The sequence below is a fragment of the Sorex fumeus genome, unplaced genomic scaffold, assembly GCF_029834395.1.
Source record: "Sorex fumeus unplaced genomic scaffold, SorFum_2.1 ptg000014l, whole genome shotgun sequence".
Taxonomy (NCBI): Eukaryota; Metazoa; Chordata; class Mammalia; order Eulipotyphla; family Soricidae; genus Sorex; species Sorex fumeus.
In genome coordinates, this window is record NW_026606071.1 from 28,300,957 (window position 1) to 28,323,963 (window position 23,007).

General features: G+C 36.1%; 1 protein-coding gene across 1 annotated transcript in view; it reads left to right on the top strand.

The window, feature by feature from the left end:
* The window catches only part of CPS1 (carbamoyl-phosphate synthase 1), a 120,820-nt gene that overhangs the window by 93,231 nt on the left and 4,582 nt on the right, over positions 1-23,007 (top strand). The window contains exons 28-34 of the mRNA XM_056111879.1: positions 487-562; positions 4,482-4,559; positions 7,478-7,585; positions 9,115-9,204; positions 10,626-10,796; positions 13,409-13,483; positions 15,988-16,086. Of these exons, the coding sequence (XP_055967854.1) occupies positions 487-562; positions 4,482-4,559; positions 7,478-7,585; positions 9,115-9,204; positions 10,626-10,796; positions 13,409-13,483; positions 15,988-16,086 (697 nt within the window). The remainder of the gene's footprint in view (positions 1-486; positions 563-4,481; positions 4,560-7,477; positions 7,586-9,114; positions 9,205-10,625; positions 10,797-13,408; positions 13,484-15,987; positions 16,087-23,007) is intronic.

Here is a 23,007-nt window from a genome sequence, read left to right on the forward strand (position 1 = left end):
GGGGTTAAACTATTCTAACAAATCATCTGAGTACCTGTGGATTGAGAGAAACCATCAAATTCTAATGAAACAGGGTTAGGGAAATTAGGCAGATAAATCCTGCTGTGGTGTCAGAATGATCTGAAACTCAGAGAGTTAAAATAGAAAGGATAGTCCTTGATGAGACGCCATCTCTAGACTTACTTTTGGGTATTATCAAAAGGATCACCCAGTTGGGTTGATATTTAAACTTTGGCTGATTGTGCTTGGGGAATAGTGGAATAAGTCATTCTCAACGATTTAGTGAGTAAATCGTTCTAGGGACTTAGAAAGTGATTTAGTGACTTAAGTGACTTTAGTCGCTCTCAATTTAAGAAGGAACAACTTCTTTAACCTAGACTGGAACTGGAGATTGTGTGGAATCATTCTGAGAATCAATCAGGTGTAGCTGGCTTTATTCCCAAAGTGGTAAAAGAAACTGAATTTGTTTTCTCTTTCCTTTCCCAGTGGATCTGCCATGAATGTGGTATACTCTGAGGATGAGATGAAAAAATTCTTAGAGGAGGCCACCAGAGTGTCTCAGGTAGCGTTTGATTTCCTTTTTGGTGACATTTTCTTCATTTTTAAGTTATACATAAATATATATGTGTGTGTGCTTGTGTGTATATATAATATATGTATATAATATATATACATATATATTAGTATATAATATATATGTATATAACATATATACATATATATTAATATATTGTTCAAACTGTCTATTTTATTATCCCCAATACTCTGCCTATAGAGATGACAAGTGAAGTTAATGAAATTTAAATCTTAGGTTTGATGGAACAAAATGAAGGCTGGTGTATATTTGATCAAAACAGACTTGTTTGGGAACTTCCGGGCAGAGGGTAGATCTGTTGGCAAATGTTATCTTATCTGTTCCTAAGGTAGATACTGGTAGAGGTATCTCTGGAATTGCTTGCCTTAAGGGCTTCCTGACTTCACTTCTTATGGACCAGTCAAGTGCAGGCTTTCCTGAATTTTAATTCTCACACCTGGAGAGGCTTTGCCTTAGCCAAACTCTGCAACTTTAGTCTTGCATCTCCTCACTCACCTATTGATTTACTTTCTCTTTGGTTGTCAGTTCATAAAAAAATGTTTATAATTTTGTGGTGACTCTACCACCTTCCTCTCCTGCCCCAGCTTTTGCTTTTCCTTTGGCATTACCTCTGTGTGATCCATTTAAGATGTACCCAGTGGGCTTATTGATCTGCAGACCTTATACTGAGGAGGATGAAAGTAAGGTTTCCTTTGTAAAAGCTTTCAAAAGCTAGTTGAGACTGAAAAAAAGAAAGCAAACAGAGAAAGCATAATTCATAGAGAAGAGTTTGATGTTTGGCAAGTGGAATTTAGAGGGGGCTGAAGAGGGAAATCAGGGGCATTTCAGAAAGGTATAGAGAGCAAGATCATTCCCACACTCACGAAAATGGGCCTCCCTTCCATTTGCTGGTGGCTCCCCAGGGATATTTGAGCAGTGAAGAGAGTAAAGATAAAGAATCTGCAGAGACGAAGAGTGTGAAAAGAGACAACCAAGGGAATTTTGAATTGACTTGTGTGTGGAAGTCCGATAGTTGGGGAGGAATCACTCCAGCGGGCCACTTTCTATGAATGTGCTTTGGAGTGACACAGACTCTCTGAGCTATTCTCTGTTCAGAGTCCTGCCATATTACCAGGAGCAAGGCCCAGCTGATTTCAAGTGTGTGCTGAGACAGGTGTCATTTTCATCTGCTTGGAACACTAGATATCATAGGGCCTCAGCTTGGTAGAATATTTTATCTTCGATTTCCATCAATGTGGATAGATCCCCCCGCCAAAAAACCCCAAAAAACTAAAAGCAAAGCTTTACACTAGATTTGCCCTGTTTGAGTTCTCTCTCTCTTTTTTTTTTCAGTAGGGAGAGGGGTTGTACCACACCAGGTTGTGGTTAGTCTTGGTTGTGTGCTCAGGGTTGACTCCTGGGGGGTCCGGGAGACCATGCGAAAACCCATGTGAGGCATGTGCAAGACAAGCTCCTTACTCCTGTACTATTTCCCCAGCCTCCATAAATTGACTGCTTTTTGGTTTATATCTCCCTCTGAAACAATAGTAGAATCTGGGCTGCTAAGTTTTATTGAAAGTAAAACTAGTGTTTATCATTTGTCTGTTTATGTGTTTTATTTAAAAAAAATTGTGTCTGGGGACTAGTGAGATAGTATAGAGGTTAGAGAGCTTGGTTTGCATTTGGCCAACTTAGGTTCTACCCCCAGCACCCCATGTGTCCCCTGTTTCCTACCAGGAGTTATCCCTGAGCACAGAGCCAGGAGAATGCCCTGAGCACTACTAGGTATGGCTCCCAAACCAAAGATAAATTAATTTCACATTCATACTTATCATATTCATCTATGTTTAATACATGCTGTACATCACTTTGTTCTTAGTGTCTGGCATTATATTCATGAAAAGACATAGTCTCCATTATCAGAGAGAACATCGGAGGGCAAATAATCACAATTAACTATAGTGAGATTTGTAGTAGAAAAAATAGAAAATTCTGAGGGAGAACATAAACATTTTGGAGTCTAGTTCCTGAAGAGGGTACTTTTACATAAATTTAAAATGATTAATTCAGAGTTAATTAGATGAGCATGCCAGAGATAGTGATGTAAATAAAGATTTGGAAATAAAGAACTTCATTTTAATTAAAGCTTTGAGAATGAAGGTAATGACTGAGGCAAAATGAAAAGGAAATTTTTACCTCACCCTGGGTATCTAAGTGCAAAATATATGTAAAATAAGTTTACAAATGAAATATTTTCTGATAATAGATCATTAAAAACTTATTTTTAAACAAATTAAATTCAATTTAATGTTAATTAAATGAATTGATTTAAAACAAATTAAACTTCATTACTTCAAGGAAGTTCAAGAAACTGGGCCCTAGATGGTGACTGAGGTCGGCCTCAGAATGGGTTTCTCTCTGTGCTGCTTTCATGCTCCTGAGCTCCCTGTGGGATAAGGCTGAATTCAATCTCTACCAGGACCATAGGCTTATGATTCCTGCTGACCCCTCCATTCTGCATCTCTAACTTCCTCAAAAAGCCACTTCAAATAAATCCTCATCTCAGATCAGGCCACGGAAGCTAGGACAGCTGACAAACTTGATCATTTTTAAAGTTATACTGTTATAGAATCAAGTACTTCATAGGCCTCCACTTGGTTCTATCAGGCATGACCCAATAAACATTCCATGTCAAGACAAATGAAAAGGAACAGAGCTGGAAAGACATTTTTTAAAAAATATTTATTTTGACTAAGTTGACACTGGTCTCAAAGATTTTTGAAGCAAAGAATGTGTAGAAATTTGTCTTATTTAATGACAAATTTTAATACTAGAGAGGATTATTTGTGGTATTCAGTATTGGCTAGTTTAAAGTTCTTCACAAAATTCACTTTAATTTAACTGAATGTAAAAGAAGTAGGTTACATTAAGTCTAATATATATATATATATACATATATGTGTATATACATGATGAATATGAGAGAGGGAAAAAGGAGTTTTGTTCAAGGTAAAAGAGCTAAAAGGAAGACTTGAAGGAAGAGATAATATTCAAGATAGGCCTTGATGAATAAGGTGTGTTTGGAAGATGAACTGAGGGGGAAAGGTGGTATGCTTATTTGCAAGAGAAGCAGGAAAAAAGTCAAAGAAGGTTCTGGTAAGAAATGGTCAGTTTGCTGTTGTCTCTGGAATAGAGTATAGATAACTGCAACTTGAATATCTTTATTGAACCTCTTCATGTGGTCCAGAAAAAAGCAAATTGGATCAGATTGTGGGGGGCATCACGTCATTTTGAAATGGGATTCAAGACAACTGAAAAAGCAAGAGTGTTTAAAAAATAGATTTTTAAAAGAAATTTGAAAATTGATTTTGCAATTGCAAAGGTTATACTCTGGAAGTGGTTTAAGTTATATTGATTTCAGGTAAGGCATTCCATCTTGGACCCAATAAAACTAAAATGCTAAGTCCCTTCACAACTGCCATGTAGGGAGCTGCTTTAGAGCTTGGGAAAGATAAGTACAGGAAGAAAAAGCCTGAACCAATAATATTTTATTATAGAAAAAATAAATAGAGGGCAAGTTATGACAGTGGAAACAGAGGGAATCATTTGCCCTTTCCTTTGTTGCTCTTTTTGCCAACTCATTTTGAAATCTAAGTCGAAGATCTAAAAATCTATGTTCAGTTCACTGAGGGCTCAAAGCTAGAGAAAAATGAACTGCACCAATGAAAGCTGAAAATGATTTTGTTATTACATAACAAAGTGGTTAATAAATTTGAGGAGGGAGTGTGTTTAGCATTAAGGTTTTTATGAGTATTGTCCTGATGTTTACTAAGGGTACATAATTTACTTGGTATTATAGACATGATTTCAGCTAAAAGTTTTGCCCTTCTGTTTACCTTGGTGATAGGAACACCCAGTGGTGCTGACGAAATTTGTTGAAGGTGCAAGGGAAGTAGAAATGGATGCTGTCGGCAAAGAAGGAAGAGTAAGTACTCTATTCCCATTTCCCCCATCCCTACCCTCCCATCCGTTTTATCTCCTGGAAATTTTAAAACATAAAATATATCAGAGTTCATGATTTCTACACAAAAGTTCTCTGATAGTAGTGGACAAACTGCGTGGCTGAGAACAAAAGATTCAAATTCACTAGCAATTCAGTTGCTGTGCCCTGGATATCAGATTTTCTGTGTTTCTTAATGTTAGAATTCCTCTTTGATGATATTCAAAATTAATTATCATCTTAGACTCATTTTTCTTTGTGAATAGATTTCCTCCCTCATTTTCTTTGTGGGTTTGCTTTTATGTTTCAGTGGATATTATAAAAAACATCCAGTACTTTTCTTTCTGAAGTTCCTAATTGAATCCCCAGTTTTTCTTTTCTCTTGATTTCCCACCTCCTCTTTTTGTTTTATTGGGTTAATAAAGGCAAAACTAAACAGAGTAGGGCAGATGAGGATAATGACAAAATTGGCTTGCCATATCACATCCTACATTGTTAATGCAATGAACGCTTCCAACTTCAGGGAGAAATGAAAATGTGAAGAATGCTTCCCTTTAGTTTGCTAGTTGTACTAATAAGACACCTGTGATTTATCTTGGATGTTAAATTTTAGAGAATCCACGATATTTTATTTGCATTAAGGGAAAAAAGTTTTCTTCAACTTTTACTTTTTAAATAGTTCAATATACTACTGAAAACGTTAAATCATTTTTCTTTGTCTTTAAGATTATTTAATATATAAATTGTAAGGATGACTTCCTACCCTAGGATCTAATGATCTTGGGGTAAAGCACATTTTGAAGACTTAGTTCAAATCCACATTCCCTCAAGAATGAGAATTTTTTACAGAGAATAACTCATGAAGTGGTTATCTATTTATGTTTTAGATCTTTTTGTGATAGAGTGAAAAATATAAGATTATAATGCTGGAGAGATAGTGCAGGAGATAAGGTGGTGCCGAGATAAGGTGCTTGACTTGCTTGCAGATGACTCAGGTTCAATCTGTTGGTTTTTTATATATAAAACATATCAATATCTTGGGCTAGAGTGATAGCACAGTGGGTAGGGCATTTGCCTTGCACGCAGCCAACATGGCTGACGCGAGTTCGATTCCTCTGTCCCTCTCGGAGAGCCCAGCAAGCTACTGAGAGTATCTCACCTGCACGGCAAAGCCTGGCAAGCTACCTGTGCTGTATTTGATATGCCAAACACAGGGAAGTTACTGGTCCCGCTCAAGAAAATCGATGAACAATGGGAGCACAGTGATGACAGTGATGATCAATATCTCATCTTGTACTAAGTTCTGCTCTGTGGATTTCTAATCTTGCCTCCTTGTCCCCTGAGCTATATAGAATATATTTACTATTTCACTGTTTTAAAAATTTTAAGAATTTGACATGGAGGTATCTAAATTATCGTTCTCTCTGTGTGTGTGACCAAACCTATGTGGAAACGAAGAATGTGAAACTGATGAGGTATGTTCACACTTTTCAAGCATTGTGTTGGTAAAGTAATGCTAGCTAGATGGTTTTCTTTTTGGTCATGAGTTGCTGGAATATCCTCATGTCCTGAACTTCTCTAGTCATTGACCCTTGTTTCTCATCTCAGATCCCCTCTTTATGAAATGCTTGTTTACTCACATTTTTATTTTTTTAAAAAAATATTAATTGGGATCCTGTTGTTTACATACTGTTAATAATGAAATCTCATGCATGTAATTCCAATAACAAACCCATCATCCATATACTCATCTTACTCGTATACATTTTTAAATAGTGAAAATCAAAAATGGACCTAGTGCTTTAGATATACTCAGATGTTCTTCAGAGCTCAATGGGACTATTACCTCTCCGTTTTAAAGCATCATAAAATATTTTAAGTACTTACTATAGAATAAATATTGTGTCAGACATACTGTGTTCCTTTTTATCCTTTAAAAGATTCTCTGAGTCATATGTCATTATTATTCTCATCTTAGCAGAAGCAAAGGCTAAGTAGATAAAATACTACCTAGGTATCAGAGCTCAAAAGTGACAGCAAGGGACTGGGGTTCACATATCGCTCTGTTTCAAGTCATTTATAAATCTGATAAACATCTGTAACTTGTCTTACACTCTGTCACTTGATTCCCAAAGATGCCCATATTATTAATATTCAGCCTGTAATGACTAAGACCTAAACCGAGAAGGGCTTAAAATCCTAAAGAGGATAGGTACACTGTGTACTATCCTCCCGTTGTTCATCAATTTGCTCGAGCGGGCACCAGTAATGTTTCACAACAAATTGTGAGACTTGTTGTTACTGTTTTTGGCATATCAAAAACATCACGTGTAGCATGCTTGAATATTTGTTAATAATCTGAATCTCCTACATCTGAAACATGACAAAATATGTTGTTTCTGCTCCCTTCTCTCAAATGCCAATTTAAGTATCTTAGACTTTAGACTTCAGGCCTTATTTTATCTGGTCCAGTGAAGCTGTGGCATTTTCCTTGCTCAATAATATTTATCCCATCGCCTTTTCATTTCCAGTGTCTAAAACAATCTAGAAGACAAAAATTATGCAATTCCAGCATCTACAAAACTCTTTAATTTCCTATTTATTTTTAAACACTATTCTGAAGTGGTTTAGGTTCCCGTTTTCCTATCATTCACTTGAAGATAGTCCATGAAATAGGTAAAAAAATACCTTGCTACTTTCAGTTGCCCCGGATACAGTCTGCCCTTATACTAGAAGGATTGAAAAGTCTACACACACAGCCCTTTCCACTAGGCTCCTCAGACACTTAACAAAGAAACTGGTCAGTGTTCCAGGCATCTGTCAGAGTGGTAGGGCTGGGCAAGAGAGGACTGGTATTGACATTGTCTCCCTGATGTGTCTCTTTGTCAAACCTTTTGCCTTAGGTTATTTCTCACGCCATCTCTGAGCACGTGGAAGATGCAGGTGTCCACTCCGGAGATGCTACTCTGATGCTGCCCACACAAACCATCAGCCAAGGAGCCATCGAAAAGGTCATTATTTACAAATATAAGCGGAAGGGGGAAAACACAGAGAAAAGATTTCCTTCTAACTGTGCAGCAATGTAGAGCATGTCCCAAGTTCAATTTTCTTATGAGGGAAAGCGTCCTTGCTTTCTGCAGGGTAGTTAAGATAATAGTTTTCTTCATTGTCCTTCAGCGTCTGCCTGGCAGTGTGCTCATCACGCAGTGGTTTCTAACTTTAGTATGAATCAGAATCACCCGGGGAACTGTTAAAACACCGATTGCTGAATTGCAGCCCCTATTTTTGATGCTGCAGTTCTGGGCAGATTCCCAGAATTTACATTTTAAGGAAATTTCTGAGTGAGGATTTTGCTGCTGATCTGGGGGCCACATTTAGATAATGGCCTTTGCTGCTGATTCTGATTTAGAAGAACCACTTACAGGTGAGAGACATATAAAATAATGTCTCTAAGAAGCCTGTGTGCAGAAGTCATGTGGGAGTCTTCTGGAACTGAGGCTTTCACTCTCCACCCTGACCTTCACCTCAAGCTGCACTTGGTGATATGTCTCTTTTGACCCCTCTTTTAGAACTACTGTTTCAGAGATCTTCTCAAGAAGGATGGTTCTGCCTCCATGCTCTGTATGCGCCGTTAGGTGCATTGTTAGAGGTGATCGCCATAAATAACTCCTGAAGGTGTTCCTTGAGTTTTTAGAATTATTATAGCAGGCTTTATTTTTTTCAGTGAGCCATTCCAACTTCTGCTGTCAGATTCTAGGCAAGCCTGTCTCTCCATTGCTCTGGATTCTAAATGTCTTTCCTTATAGAATATAAAGACAGCCTGATGCTTTGTAAAACCATATAGTAAAATTGTATCCTTGGAATTTAATATGCGTTAATTGGGATCTATGACCTTAAGATTGTAGGTTTTATACATATCTCAGAACTCAAGATATCATGGGTCTAAACTGAAGAACTACTAATGTAATGGGGTGGAGGAGACTGAATTAGGGCCTCAGGAGTCTTTTACTCCTAGAAAACCTTTTCTCATGGGTGCCTGCTAATTCTAGGGAGATGCAGAAATTCCTCTATATGGCATGTGGGGCCTTCCTGCAAGGAAGCATCATTTCCTTTTCACCAAAATATCTCTCCTTGTAGCATCCAGGCCAACAGAAAAGCAACAAAATAAATCCCACAGGTCTTTTTACAGGGCTATGTAATTTCAGGTCCTTTACTTGTCAGCAGGTAGATTATTGGATTGATGTGGAGTTTGAATTCAGTTTCTGATACCGAAGCAAGTAGACAAAACATTTTTATTTATGTCTAGCAGAAAAAACAGAGTATGTAATTATCAATGCATTTAGAAAGAGAATCCTGTAAACTTATTTGGTCTTTTCATCGCAAGCCTATTGTGAGTACTTAGTAAATACGAGTATTTTGTTCATAAAAACTTAATGGAGGCTTCTATCATTATTACTATGGGAGATGTAGGTGTTTCAGCTTTTTGAAATAAGGAAAGATATGCTCTTGAGTGTACTGTATTATTGTTCCTTTGATCTAGGTGAAGGATGCTACCCGGAAGATTGCAAAGGCTTTTGCCATCTCTGGTCCATTTAATGTCCAATTTCTTGTCCGAGGAAATGAAGTCTTGGTAAGAAATGCCAAATATTTAAGAGTGCATGTTGGCTATTTTAGGTCATGTTGATGTCTGTCTCTTTTTTAATCTCTGGAAACACAGCCACAGAACAACTGAGACCTAACCAGTTATTCGTATGTGAGTGTGGGATGTAGGTGGCGTTTAATGACTGCCTTGTTTGTAGGCACAGGCTTTAAGCAGTGTTACCAATATGTCAGTCACAAGTTTAGAAAGCATTCTGACCCACTGGATAGACGATCACTTTATTCTATTTACAATTTTGTAAGGTGGGATTCAGTAATGATCATAAAGTCTTGTAAACATATAAAATAGTTAAAATTATTTGAAGTATTTTGCTTTTTAATATTAGCATTGCACTGTAGCACTGTCCTCCCATTGTTCATTGATTTGCTTGAGCGGGCACCAGTGACATCTCCATTGTGAGACTTGTTACTGTTTTTTTTTTCTTTCTTCCAAACTTTTTTTTTTAATTAGTGAAATACCATTAGGAACAGTTGTGGACTTACAAACTTTCGTGCGTGGGTTTCAGTTATACAATGATCGAGTACCCATTCCTCTGCCAGTGCCCTTGGCATATCAAATATACCATGCAGAGCTTGCCAGGCTCTGCCATGTGGGTGAGATACTCTCAGAAGCTTGCTGGGCTTTCCAAGAGGGATGGAGGAATCAAACCTGAGTCGGCCACGTGCAAGGCAAACGCCCTACCTGCTATGCTAAATTATCCAGAACAAAGAGCTGTTTTGGGTGCCATTCAACAAAAAAGTTAAAGTGTAAATCAACTAATCTTAATTGATTTAGTCTAATTTAACCAATTAGTAACTAAAATTAAACCAATCCCTATTGTGCAAAATCATATGGTGCTACAAAAAAATATGGAACACAGTTTTGGCTTTCACAGTTTTCAATCAAGATGTTAGAAGAAAATGAATATTTGGGTAACTAGCATTTTATGAAAAAGTGTGACTAGTTCAGTTTAGTAAGACAATTTTTCTAGGAAAAGCATGGTAAATTCAAAGGTAGGCATCGGGCCAAGAAAGTAGCATAAATAAAATAGAGCTAGACTGAGGCAAGAGGGTAGAAAATCTCTAAAGACTTGCCTTGAATTTGATGGCCAGTGAAAATATAAAAAAGGCTCTTCAACAGGGAAGTGGCATTATTTGAACTTTGTACTGAAATAAACCTGTCACTAGTGTGTGGATATGGAATTGTGAAAAGTTAATGGAAGAAAGTCATTGTGGATAGATGTTAACTCAAAGGAGACCAATTGCAAAAGTGCAGGCAGAGAGGAGGGGGGGAGAGGAGGAGCAGAACAAGAGCCTGCTCTTGCTTAATAACAGCTGGAAGCCAGTGGCAGGGGGAATATTAACATTGTGGCTATTGGCCGGTCCCATATTTTTTCTTCTTTATCTCTCTAGGTGATTGAGTGCAACTTGAGAGCTTCTCGGTCCTTCCCATTTGTTTCCAAAACTCTTGGGGTTGACTTCATTGATGTGGCCACCAGAGTGATGATTGGAGAGCAGATTGACGAGAAGCCTCTTCCAACCTTGGAGCATCCCATCATTCCTGCTGACTATGTGGCAATTAAGGTACCATTTCAAAAGTCTACCCATCATCTAATAGATTCCAAGGAAATTAGGGAAGGAATTTCTATCCAAAATAATATCGATGCTTTATGAGTATTCTGACTAAATACACGACTAGGGACCTATTATACTTCCTTTCAAATAAAGCAATGCAGTTGCCCTGCAGGAAACTTTATGTGAACCTTGGGCACTTAAAAAAATCAGTCAGAACTGCTAAATCTGAGAATTGACTAGAGTAAATGATAAACATTGTTTGTACAGCTGTAGCATCTGATGTGAGTTCAGTTGGTGAGCAGAGATTTTGGGACATATTTTGTTCACTTAAGTCTTGAATTGTGCTTAAATCTTGATTTATGTAGGACATCAGGCATGCATGAGTCTTATAGATGTGGTCATTCTGTGGGGTTGATTACGTTTTTACCACCCTGACTTTTTCTTAGTTCTTGTTTTCTTTAGGACTCTAGTATTTACCAATTGAAAATTTGTGACAGAAGTGCTGTGAGAGTAATGCAATTGATGACACATTAATTTAAAAGATTTAAGGTTCATTTACTAATTTTTAATATGTATGTATATACCTATAATATCTTACTGAGAAATCTATTGTGCTTCTCAAACTGCCTCAGCGGGCCTTTACACATATTTATAGTCATTACATTTATTTTGCAAGATATGCAGGAGAGTTATATAACTACTATGTAAAAATATTTGGATCTTTTAGACAAAGCACACAATCAAGTGATTATATTGTGCTATATACTTATGTGCCATTTATGTATTTTGGGTACATTCAAAATCTTTCCACCCATATCTGTACTAATGATCTCAAATGTTACTATGTTTCAACTGAAACTGTGACTTCCAATTATCACAGTAGTGAGTTTACTTAAATTTATGTATAAATAATATTAATCTTATTAAGTTAATATTTTAGATGACTTATGTTTTATCATGCATTGAGATGGAATGCCAGTTTTATGCTGAAGGAGGATGATGTTTTATTCTTGAAGATTCTGATACAACATAAATTGTTAAAGTGTTCCGTGGGAATACATACCCCTGGGAATTTTCTTGCTTATTTGAGACCAACAAGCAAAAGGTCATGAAATTCATTTTTTGACAGGAAATTCTATATATGAATTTCAAATTCATTTTTCTTTTCTTATAGATACAATTATATAATTATGTGTACTAAACAATTCCCAATTAAAAAATACTAATGGAGAGATATGCATATTTCAAAATGCATTGTATCTTTCTTTGTTTCTTCTTTTAGTACCATTGTATATGATGCTTGGTTTTTCTTTTCAATTACTTATTCATAGTATCAAAATATACCTACCAAAATAGAGGATTATCATTATACGAGGATATAGAGAGGTTAGGGGGCTAGAGCGATAGCACAGCGATAGGGCGTTTGCCTTGCACGCAGCCAACATGGGCGACCCGAGTTCGATTTCTTCACCCCTCTCGGAGAGCCCGGCAAGCTACCGAGAGTATCTCGCCTGCACGGCAGAGCCTGGCAAGCTACCCGTGATGTATTCGATATGCCAAACACAGTAACAACAAAGTCTCCAATGGAGACGTTACTGGGCCCGCTGGAGCAAATCGATGAACAATGGGAGGACAGTGACAGGACAGTGACAGAGAGGTTAGAGAGCAAGAATAGGCAGGATTTAAGATAAGCGATCAGGAGAGGAATGTTCGGCAGGTAAGACACTGGCCTTGAACATGGCTGACCTGAGTTCAATCCTCACCACTCTATATGGTCCCCTGAGTCCAACCAGATGTGATTCCTGAGTGCAGAGCCAAAGGTTAGCTCTGAGCACCACCAGATGGACCCCCAAAACCTAACTAAATAAAGAGAGCAGCTTTAAGATGAACAGTATATGACATGAAGCAAGAATCTCTATGATAACTTAGAGTGGTGCCATAATAAAAGAAATTATGACCTAAATGAGATTAATGGATATACACAAGAAATAAGAATTTGATTCTTAGCGAATGGCACTGATAAAATGGTACTGATTAAAAAAATCCATATTCCTAACAATATTCTAATTCATATGAAAGTGTTAGGCTAAAGCATTCTTAAACAGAATGTTTTTCAAAGCTTTATAAAGAGGTGCCAACAGCAGTTTAATGTCTCAGAAGCCAATTTATAGACTGCCATTTCTGTCTAAGGTAGCTTTGTTTCAAGTTCAAATTATCAGCACAAGAAAAGATATGTAAAATAAGCCTATAAGGGCAAAAAAAAAGTGTTTGAACTCTATGCTTAGGGAATCCAATGCCCAGTAGACTTCATTTGAAATTGCTCCAATAAGAATATGTTTAAGGCAGATTAGAAACACTGGCTTACCCTGGTCATAGGAGCCCTATTTACAGAAATAATTTGTGATTATTTAACTGGAGTTTTTGGCTACCAGCTTAAGAAACTCTTGGAACAGAACTTTAAGCTATTTTTTTCAAGTCAGCTGCTAGGTCTAAAAATATTTTTTATGAGTCTCTTATAGCCTAAATGAATCCTCTGAGAGATGATTCATTAAATATATCAATCCTCTCTTCTTTGTTTGATTCTTTTTTCTTACATATTTCTTCCCCCTTATTTCTGACAGGCCCCAATGTTTTCTTGGCCCCGATTGAGGGATGCTGACCCTATTCTGCGCTGTGAGATGACTTCCACTGGAGAGGTAACTAATTCCTGATATATTAACACTTTAATAAAATCTGCTTTGAAGTCTATGATATTATTATCTTAATTTAGTAAAATTAGCTGGTTAGTAAGAGGTAAGGGGGACACAAATTTCTTTTATATTCTGAATATGTTAGAAAGAGCTGAAGTATTGGAACCATAAAAAAAGAATATTTTGCTTCTTTAGGACCAGAATTTTAATTTCCTACTTACATTTAGACATATGAATATAATTCATTTCCACATGACACATTGAGGACACCTTTCAAATATCCTTATACATACCAAATAAATATCTTCTGGGTTTTTCTTTTTAACTTGAGATTCTCAGTTCTCTCTATACCAGAATTTTCCTACACATTTGAATACTGTGAAATTAAATCACTGACATTTTACTAGCAATGTGTAGAATGAAAGTACAGACTTAAAATGAGCACACACCCAAATATTGTGACATCTGCTTAGATATGCCAAATCCCAGAATCACTTTCAAAACCACATTACCTTTTGGGAATTCTCTAAAAAGTGTAATAAACTGGCCACTGGATGTCCCTCTTCACTTGTGCTGGGCCTCTGTTAGCTGAAGGTTTCTTTAATAATGTGAATTGTGTTTCTTGTAGAGAGCTGTCAGCTTCTAGAAAGTTCTCTACATGTCAGTGTCAGGACATTTTATGAATCACCTAGCCCTTGACAGACTTACTAGATACAACCTTCAGATTTTCATCAGAGCACATCAGAGTGGCAACATCAGACCACGAGGCATTATTGTTTTCTCTTAATATTAAAGGAAACCTGAGAGGGGGAAAATACTTAATTGCCACAAGTACTGTGATGTTTTACATGGTTGCCTGGTTACAAGCGAGACCTGTAATGAGAAGTTGAGTGAGTCAGGAAGGCAGGCAGTGAGGAATAAGTGGCTATCTTGTTTGTATTTAGATTGATGATCACCTTCTCTTATCCCTGTTGCTGTTGCTTTTAATTTAATAAGGGAGGAACCCTAACTTTAAAGCAAGTGAACCCACATTTTTGGGCTTTAGGAGAGATATTCTTCAGGTTCATCTTGAAGCCACTCAGGGAGATGATTTTACCATGGGTAGGGTTCAGATCTGGCAGAGATATGCTTTTCTTCCTCTTAATTTCTCTTATGTGGCAAATCTATTTTTCATTTTCAGTGTTTTGTCTGTTTTCAGACATACATTATTAGAGTGGTTAAAATATGAAGATATGAATTAGAAATTCAGCATCCCTTCTGTTATATTTTTCCAAAATTTTAAAGATATGATTCTTCTTTCATGAATAGTCATATTTCCAACAGCTATTAAGTGTGATGATATGAAGTTTGCTTTGGAACCAAAATCAGAATAATAATTCTGTTGAGTGAAATCTCATTTGTACTTTAAAAAGAGACTTTTTCAGTGTCAGAGGAAACACTTGTTTGGGGATTGAATAAGACTTCAGCTCCTGATGTAGGGAGAGGACATTTTTATTTTCCAAGTGGTAAAGTGGGAAGAACATTTGTTTTTATTATGTCTAAACTTACAATTGGTGGCCTATTTCTTTGCCTAGAACTTCTATCCTGTTCACTTACGTTAACATAGCGTACATTAATTTTCCAGTAATGAGAAATGCAGATATTCTTTTCTGTCATGAAAAGCAGCATGTGCTGGAGATTGACTGAAGGTTAAAGTCATGCAAACTTTCCTCTCATAATGCGGGGGAAATCATTGTTGAAAAAATGAATTTAACCACCAGTGTTATTTACTGTAATGGCGGTTCTGTATCTGTGCCAAGTGACAATGTGCATGACAGAACTTCTTCCCACTTGTTTCATAGTGAAGGTAGTCATTTGACTTTTAGTTCCAAAATAATTAATCTAGAAGAAGTTTCTGTATTTCTTAGCATTAAACATTAATATGGCTGCAGTATTCGGAACTAGTAGCAGGGTATTTTGCTTCATTTGTGAAGAATACTTTTTACAACAAGCACAAATTCCTTTGAGATTTTCATGGATTTATTGAGTTTTTTAGAAGTTTTTCTTATAAACTGTAGGAAATGACTTCTAACCGACTGATCAGCAATTATGCATTTCTGCTACTGACCCGTGAATTCATGCCCTGCTGCCTAGCTTACACGACATGTACTGTTATTTAAACATTAAGTCATATTAACATTTGGTAACTCCCCACATTATGGACCAGAAGCTGAGATTTCTATCCAAATACCTCACAGTAGCATCCAGTTATGTTGCTCCATGGAGTGTTGTTGGGTAGAGGAAGAATTGCTTATTCATTCATTATGCTTAATTAAAAACATAAGATACATCTGCCCTGGCCAGTCTTTTAATCCCTGGATTCATATTGCATGGCCTTTGGGCAACTCAATCAAATCTAGCAGAGGAGTCCATGAGCAAAGTGATTTCAGTTTGTAACTGTTTTTGTTTTTCTCGTAAGCCTGGTTGACTCTTTTTGTCCCTTTATAACTTTCCACTTATTTTTTGAACAGGTGGCTTGCTTTGGTGAAGGGATCCATTCAGCTTTCCTAAAGGCAATGCTGTCCACAGGCTTTAAGATACCCCAGAAAGGCATCCTGATTGGAATCCAGGTAAGTGCTGTGTCCTCTAGAAAGAAAGGGAAATTATATGCGGTATACAAGAGAGGAAATTGCTCTTACATTTTACTTCACGATAACAGTAACTGATCTAAAGAATGGTTTTTTGTGCTCTATATGTTCTCAGATTTTTGTTTTTTCTTTGCGTAGCCAGTTAAGGGGAAAAATTGAAAAGAGAAGAAAATGACAATCACCAGTAAAAGGACTGAATAAATAAAATGCACAGAATAAGAGTCTGCCCATTAGGGGTGTTGGCTCGGAAAAGGATTTAAAGTACTTTTTTAAAAGGGTCTAGAAACATATATTATGGGCAGGATGTTTGCCTTGCATGCAACTGACCTGGGTTAGGTCCTCAAAACCATACAAGAGCTCTATCAGGAGTGATTCCTAAGTACAGAGCCAGGAGTAAGCCATAACTGTGGTTGGGTATGATCCCAAAGCCTAAATAAGTAAGTAAATATACAAAGCACCATAAAATAATATCTTATTCTTTGGAAGTTCCTTCTTTTCTACATGTTTTGCTCTTAGTTCATCATTCTTAGCCCCTCACAACTGGCTCACCATAAGGCTTTTTTGCTCTGCTCTATGTAGCTGCTGACTTTTCCTTTTACCAGTTCATCCATGTCTGCTGTATGCATTCCTTATCTCTGACTGGTTGCCTTTAAGTCTTCATCTTCAGGCATCCTATTTGTTTCCAGTAATATGCTGGGATACCTCTTTGTGATTGCTGAAGCTGAAATCATATTATCTTCTCCTTTTCCTTACTCTTGCACATCCACTAATTAACACTTTAATATCTTCAAAATGCTAAACATTAAGAGTTGAAGAACACATGTTTATTATTTGAAAAATTTCCTCAGCCTGACACTCCATAACTGACGGAAAGTTCTTGTAGAACATTGACTTAATGGGCATAAGAAATCAGCTTGCTTCAGTGTATATTAGAGAAGGCTTTTGAAATATTTTTATTTGACAAGTATTCTAGGTCAAAGAGGATTATAAAATAATTATAAATAAAAATAGTCATACAATGAAAAGTGAATTATTGGTTTATTATTAAATGTCAACTAAATCTTGAAGACAAAATGGTAACCAGAAAACCTATTACTGCTTGGAATAATTATTAAGAGAATGTACAGATAGTTCTGTCTTGAAATTTCTTTAAAATACTAGATGCTTTTCAATTGCTAATTCACTTTAATTTGAAATTAGTAATAGCTGGATCCTATAAAAGCATTAGATGATCTCACATATCACCCCTGCTGTACTTTTAATAAGCTTAAACCCTGCATGGATGCATAGAAATCAATAAAAATATAATTAAAACAGTACCAGGTATTCTCAAGTCAGTGGTTGATTATTGTAGATACCGTTTAGTTTGGAGGGTCTTATTATCAGAAAATTAGACTCCAAAGGCTGGAAAAGTAGTGCCTTTAGAGAAGTTTCTGCAAAGAGTAACTTGGGATTTTGCATCTTAAAGGAGCCAGAAGGGCGATGGTGAGCATTTAGAGCAGAGGCTAACAAGATGACTTGTGATTGTGAAGCTTAATGGCAGTTTAGAGACAAATTGAACCATGTGAGAGACTCATCAGGTTATAAAAGGGGACTAAGTATTATTAAGTTACAAGTACGAGAGTATTTTCCCCACTTCCAATTATGGCTTAAAGTTTTATGTGAGACCTGGGGACATTTAGAGGAGACCATGCCCTTAGTCCCTGTCTTCACAACTAATCATAATAGTGCTAACACTTTAAAATACCAGCTTAAGAAGTCAGTGATGTATAAAATTGTGCCTTGTTTAGTTCCAGTGTTTCAAGGAAATGTGAAGCAAAAATCAATTTGATTCCTACAAAGTGTTTGTATGATTTTGGCATGAGTGAACTGAAATTTTGCTTTGCAGAGAATGGTTATGTATAGGAAAAAATGTTTTTTCAAATCAAGGAGGGTCTGATCATTGAAGTTCTATATTTCAGTGCATTTATTTTTAAGGAAATGAATATACCAGCAGCTATATGAGTTATTTCTAAGAGTTTCTTCCTATGCATGAGTAGAGAATGTTAGGGATTTAAATATATATATATGTATATATATATAGTAATTATATTTTTGAAATACACTTTTAAAATTTATAATTAATATGTGTAATTACGGTCTGGGCTGGATCGATAGCACAGTGGTAGTGCATTTGCCTCATGCGCAGCAGCCCGGCAGAGCCGGGTTCGATTTCTCCGCCCCTCTTAGAGAGCCCGGCAAGCTACCGAGAGTATCTCGCCTGCACGGCAAAGTCTGGCAAGCTACCCATGATGTATTCAATATGCCAAACACAGTAACAACAAGTCTCACGATGGAGATGTTACTGGGCCTGCTTGAGCAAATTGATGAACAACGGGAAGACCGTGACTCTGATGTGTAATTACAATTACTATGCATGTATTAATTTTAAAGTTGAGAGTACATTAAAGACTATTAAATAAATTATAGTAAATAAGTTGTCTAGAGCTTTGGCAAAATTGATCAGATAGGCTATAAATCTTCAGAAATGGGTCATAATAGATGGTGATATAATCTTCTGTCATCATAGTTAATGTTGAGTTGCTCCATTTTCATTTTCATATGTAAAATTACTATCCCCATTGATTTTGGGGGGGGAAAGTGACCCATATACTTACTTCTCTGAACATTCTACAGTCTGTACTAACCAGAGAGTTAATAAATACAAAACTCACTTGTACATCTTCTCAATTAGAAGGGGATGAATCTAGTTTCAACTTTTTACCCAATTTCACAATAAACAATGGGATAAAGGTAGAGTTAGATATATGAGGATATGTTATATATTTTAAATCACTTTATTTATCATTATTTCACCTTGTCAGATGAATTTATATTAAAATCAGTTGAATAAATTCAGACATAAAACATCTGTAGCATGTACAAAGGAGTTAAATCTAATAAATCAATGCATTAAAAAGTAGCTGAGTATTCTAAGAAATTCTAAGATAAAAAGCACACAATTTAACTTGTGCTTTATGACAATAATTCATTGACTGTGATGCTGTGTAGAATTCACTTACAAAAATGTCTTCCTAGCTAGTGCCATTTTAGCTGATTTGTCTTTTTCATTTCTTTGTGTCTAAACTGGGAGAATGGTTAATATCTGTTGAAGTAAGGATCTTTTCCTCTGACCCAGTTGTCTGCTATTAGAAGGATTATTAAAAAAATACCTGGATTCATTATTTTTTTTCCAAAAAATGTTGCAGGGGAAAATCGTGGAAAAAATATGAGGAGGCTAAAGTAATTGAGCTAAGAAAACTTATTTTTATTGTTGATAGTTAACACATGGTTTAAACAGTAATTTATTACTAGCATGTATCAGTCAGTTCTTGACACTTACTACATAGATTATATGTGTGTAAACACACATGCACAGACACATTAGTGTCACTGAAATTTCTCTAACACTTTTCTTTCCCCCCACCATATTCCTTTACAAATACAGTCTCTCTTCATTGCGAAGTTAGAATCTAAGGATAAAATTAGCTGGGAAATAAAATAAAATTATTGATGCAATCTAAGTAACTAGAACATCGGGGTGAAAATCAAAGCATTGTATTTGTTCAATAATTCTTGTCAATTTAACTGTTCTATGCTTTGTCACGACCAAAAAGTCTCTCGTATATCAAGAGTTATATAATACCAATATAAACTGTGACCACCCCCTACAACACCACTATTTCTAGATGTTTTACATGCCATCAAGATTTATTTTTAGTTGCTAAGAATAGGCAGTATTACTTGGTTTGAAGTCTTCTGGAACATCTCCAAACAATAAATGATTTACTCTAGAGTAGATAGATCAAGAGCACACTCTGTTTTTTCCCTTACTGATTGGGCTATTCAGTGAGGTTTCTGGAGTGTTGAATAACCTGACATCTGCACTGGAGCACAGCTCTAAAACACAAACTAGCATTTTATTTGAAAAGACAACCTCGAGTGACATGAATAACCTTTTATCTTCAATGTGGAATCATTAGGAACAACCTACGAGTCATCAATGCAGTCATTCCTATAAAGTCTGCAGTCATCACTCAGTATAATTTTGGCTTCTTTTTTCTATATTCAGACATTATATTAATGTGAACATGATCATTGAAAGACATATATATGCATATTTCATTTGAAAAGATCTTTCCTTCTAAGAATTTTCTAGAAAATAAATCAGCTTGTACTTTTCACCTTTAGTAACAAATGGTTCCTTACCCAGGTATTTTCAATCGGCTATTAAATCTGGGGCTACTCAGATGCAAGCTGACAGCTGTAATTTCTTTTTATAGAGAGGCTGTTTTATGTGTCACAAGTGTTCAATACATGTTTGATAGAAGTTTATAATGTGACTATGAAAACCAACACCCCAGACTGGAAGGCAGAGTAGTTCCCTGGCTGGGAACTGCCAATACTGTCATGTCAGATATTTATCTTTTCCACTTGGGGGACAACACTGAAACAGTTCCATAATGAGGTTCTGACTAGTGTTTTCAGGTCTTACAGGACTTGCTGGCTTATTTTACTTTGAGGTGGCAAAAGGGAAAAAAAAAGAATTCTAGTACTCCTCCCACAACATTTTCATTGTGTTTGGGGTTAGCGTATTTTCATTTCAAATTATAAAATGAATAAAGGGTAGTTCTCCTATCCTCTAATTCACTCTCATTTCTACATAGAGTTACCTAGTGGGTTTGTTAAAATTCAGATTACTGAAATAAACTCAGAGTGTTTGATCTCCATAGGTCTTGAACAGGACTCCATTTTCCTAGTTCAAACAAATTTCTTGGATGATAGTGATATTAAAGGGACCACATTTGAGAACTTCTGTACTTGTGAAATGATATTTTAGAAACCTGTTCAGTGATATGTTCATGCTGATTCATCAGTAGTTATATATTATTTGTGACTTTTTGCTAGGTGTTAAAGTTAAAGAGATTGAGCATAGTACAGTATACAATTAATATACCTAGTAGTTAAGTGTGTGGTGGACACCTAATTGTTTAGACATAAGTCTGTTCTGTGTTTAGTAGGTCACAATGTAATCCTACATATTTGGGGCACTTAACAAACCAGAAGTTTATTTTTAATAAGAACTTTAAAATATGTAGATCAAATAAAATGTCATCTAATTTAGCCCCTTGGCTTCCAAGTAAATAAATGAATACATGATTGCTCTATTCTTTGTTCAACTTGTAAGTAGATTGCCACATGCCTCACTTCATTGCATCGATGGCACTGTGAGTTGCTTTCTGATTTTATACTTACTTTATTTTTTATGTACACTCATACGTTTCTTGCATCTAAGACTATTTTTTTCTGTTTATTCCTAAGCAGAAATGGAAAGCTACAATCTTGTGCACAGTTGCAATTCGCGTTCTAAAAGACTGTCATGAATAACCCCTGAGCCTGCCTTAGCTGAGATTCATAGAGTTGCATTTATCTTCTCTATTTTCCACAGTTTCCTCTCATAAAACTGCAGTTCTGGGATTGAGAGGGCCAGGATCTGAAAGAATTTTATATGTGAACGTAGTCTTTGGGGTCTTTTCCTAGGATTTAGATCTGTTCTCAGAAAGCCTCTGCAAGTAAATATTAGAAGGTTTTATGAGCTGAACATTATCAAAATTGCCCAAGAATCTTGCTATGTTTTATTGTTGATTCTTAGTTTCTATGAGGTTATAAAATAAGATCATTTATTTGATCTTATAAAAAATAGCCAAAATGATTTCTAAATAGTTCACAAACCATTTATTAAGGTCCCAAATTTTATCAGTTTTCATTCTTTGTGTTTAAAAACATCTTATTTCAAAATAAAATATATCTTTTATATATATTTAAAATGTTTCAAATAAAAATATATAAATAGTATATATTTATAAATAATGTATATGTACATGTAGATATTGTGTATGTATCTAACAATACATGGTTCTGTGTACTTACTTCAGCTGAGTTAGGTTTTCATGTAAAGCTGCCTAATTCCACTTTCTTTTCTCTTTACCTCTGTCTTGCAAATACTGGCATTAAGTGACAGTGGAGAGGTATGTTCAGAAGGGGGGAACTCTAATAACAAAGAGCAGGAATCAGGGAGGGCAGAAGCTGGAAGCTAGATGGATATAGTTGAGGTTTAGGAAGGTCACTGTAATGAACTATGTGAAAATATCTGAATGGTGAAATGGAATGTTGGGAAAGCTTGTTTGGATGTAAATATATATTAGAGAGAACTTTGTCAGTGTTTTAAGTGTGATTATTAATAGAAGAACCCAGATTTGTAAAGTAGGGTTCCAGGGCAGGAAGCATCTGGAAACTGAGAGATCAATTATTTTAATAATGATTATTAATTATCCAGATGTAATTCAATCATCACGATCACGACCATCCTGTTGTTCATCAATTGCCTCGAGCAGGACCCAGTAACATCTCCTTCATCTTAGCCCTGAGATTTTTTAAAATGTGCCATATTCAAGGCTCTTTCAGGGTTAGGAGAATGAGACCCATCATTGTTACTGGTATTTGGCATATTGGGTATGCCACGGGGAGTTTGCCAGACTCTGCCGTGTGGGCAGGTTACATTCGGTAGCCTGCCAGTTTGTCCAAAGTAAGTAATTTGTTCAATCATACCTTACTTGAAATTAGCTCACCAAATGCTCACAAACAACCCTATGAATGGATCCTATGTTTAGTCTCAAAGATGGGGAAAGCGTCACAGAGAGAGTTTATGCTGCTCAAGAACTTGGTTATGAGGAATCTCGAAACATAAAAATATCCTATTCCTGCTTTTAAAATTAATAAAACAGAGCTTTGAAAACATGACCTTTTCTTAGCACATATTAACCATGAATGCTATATCCAGGATTTACAATGCAGTTTGTTGAC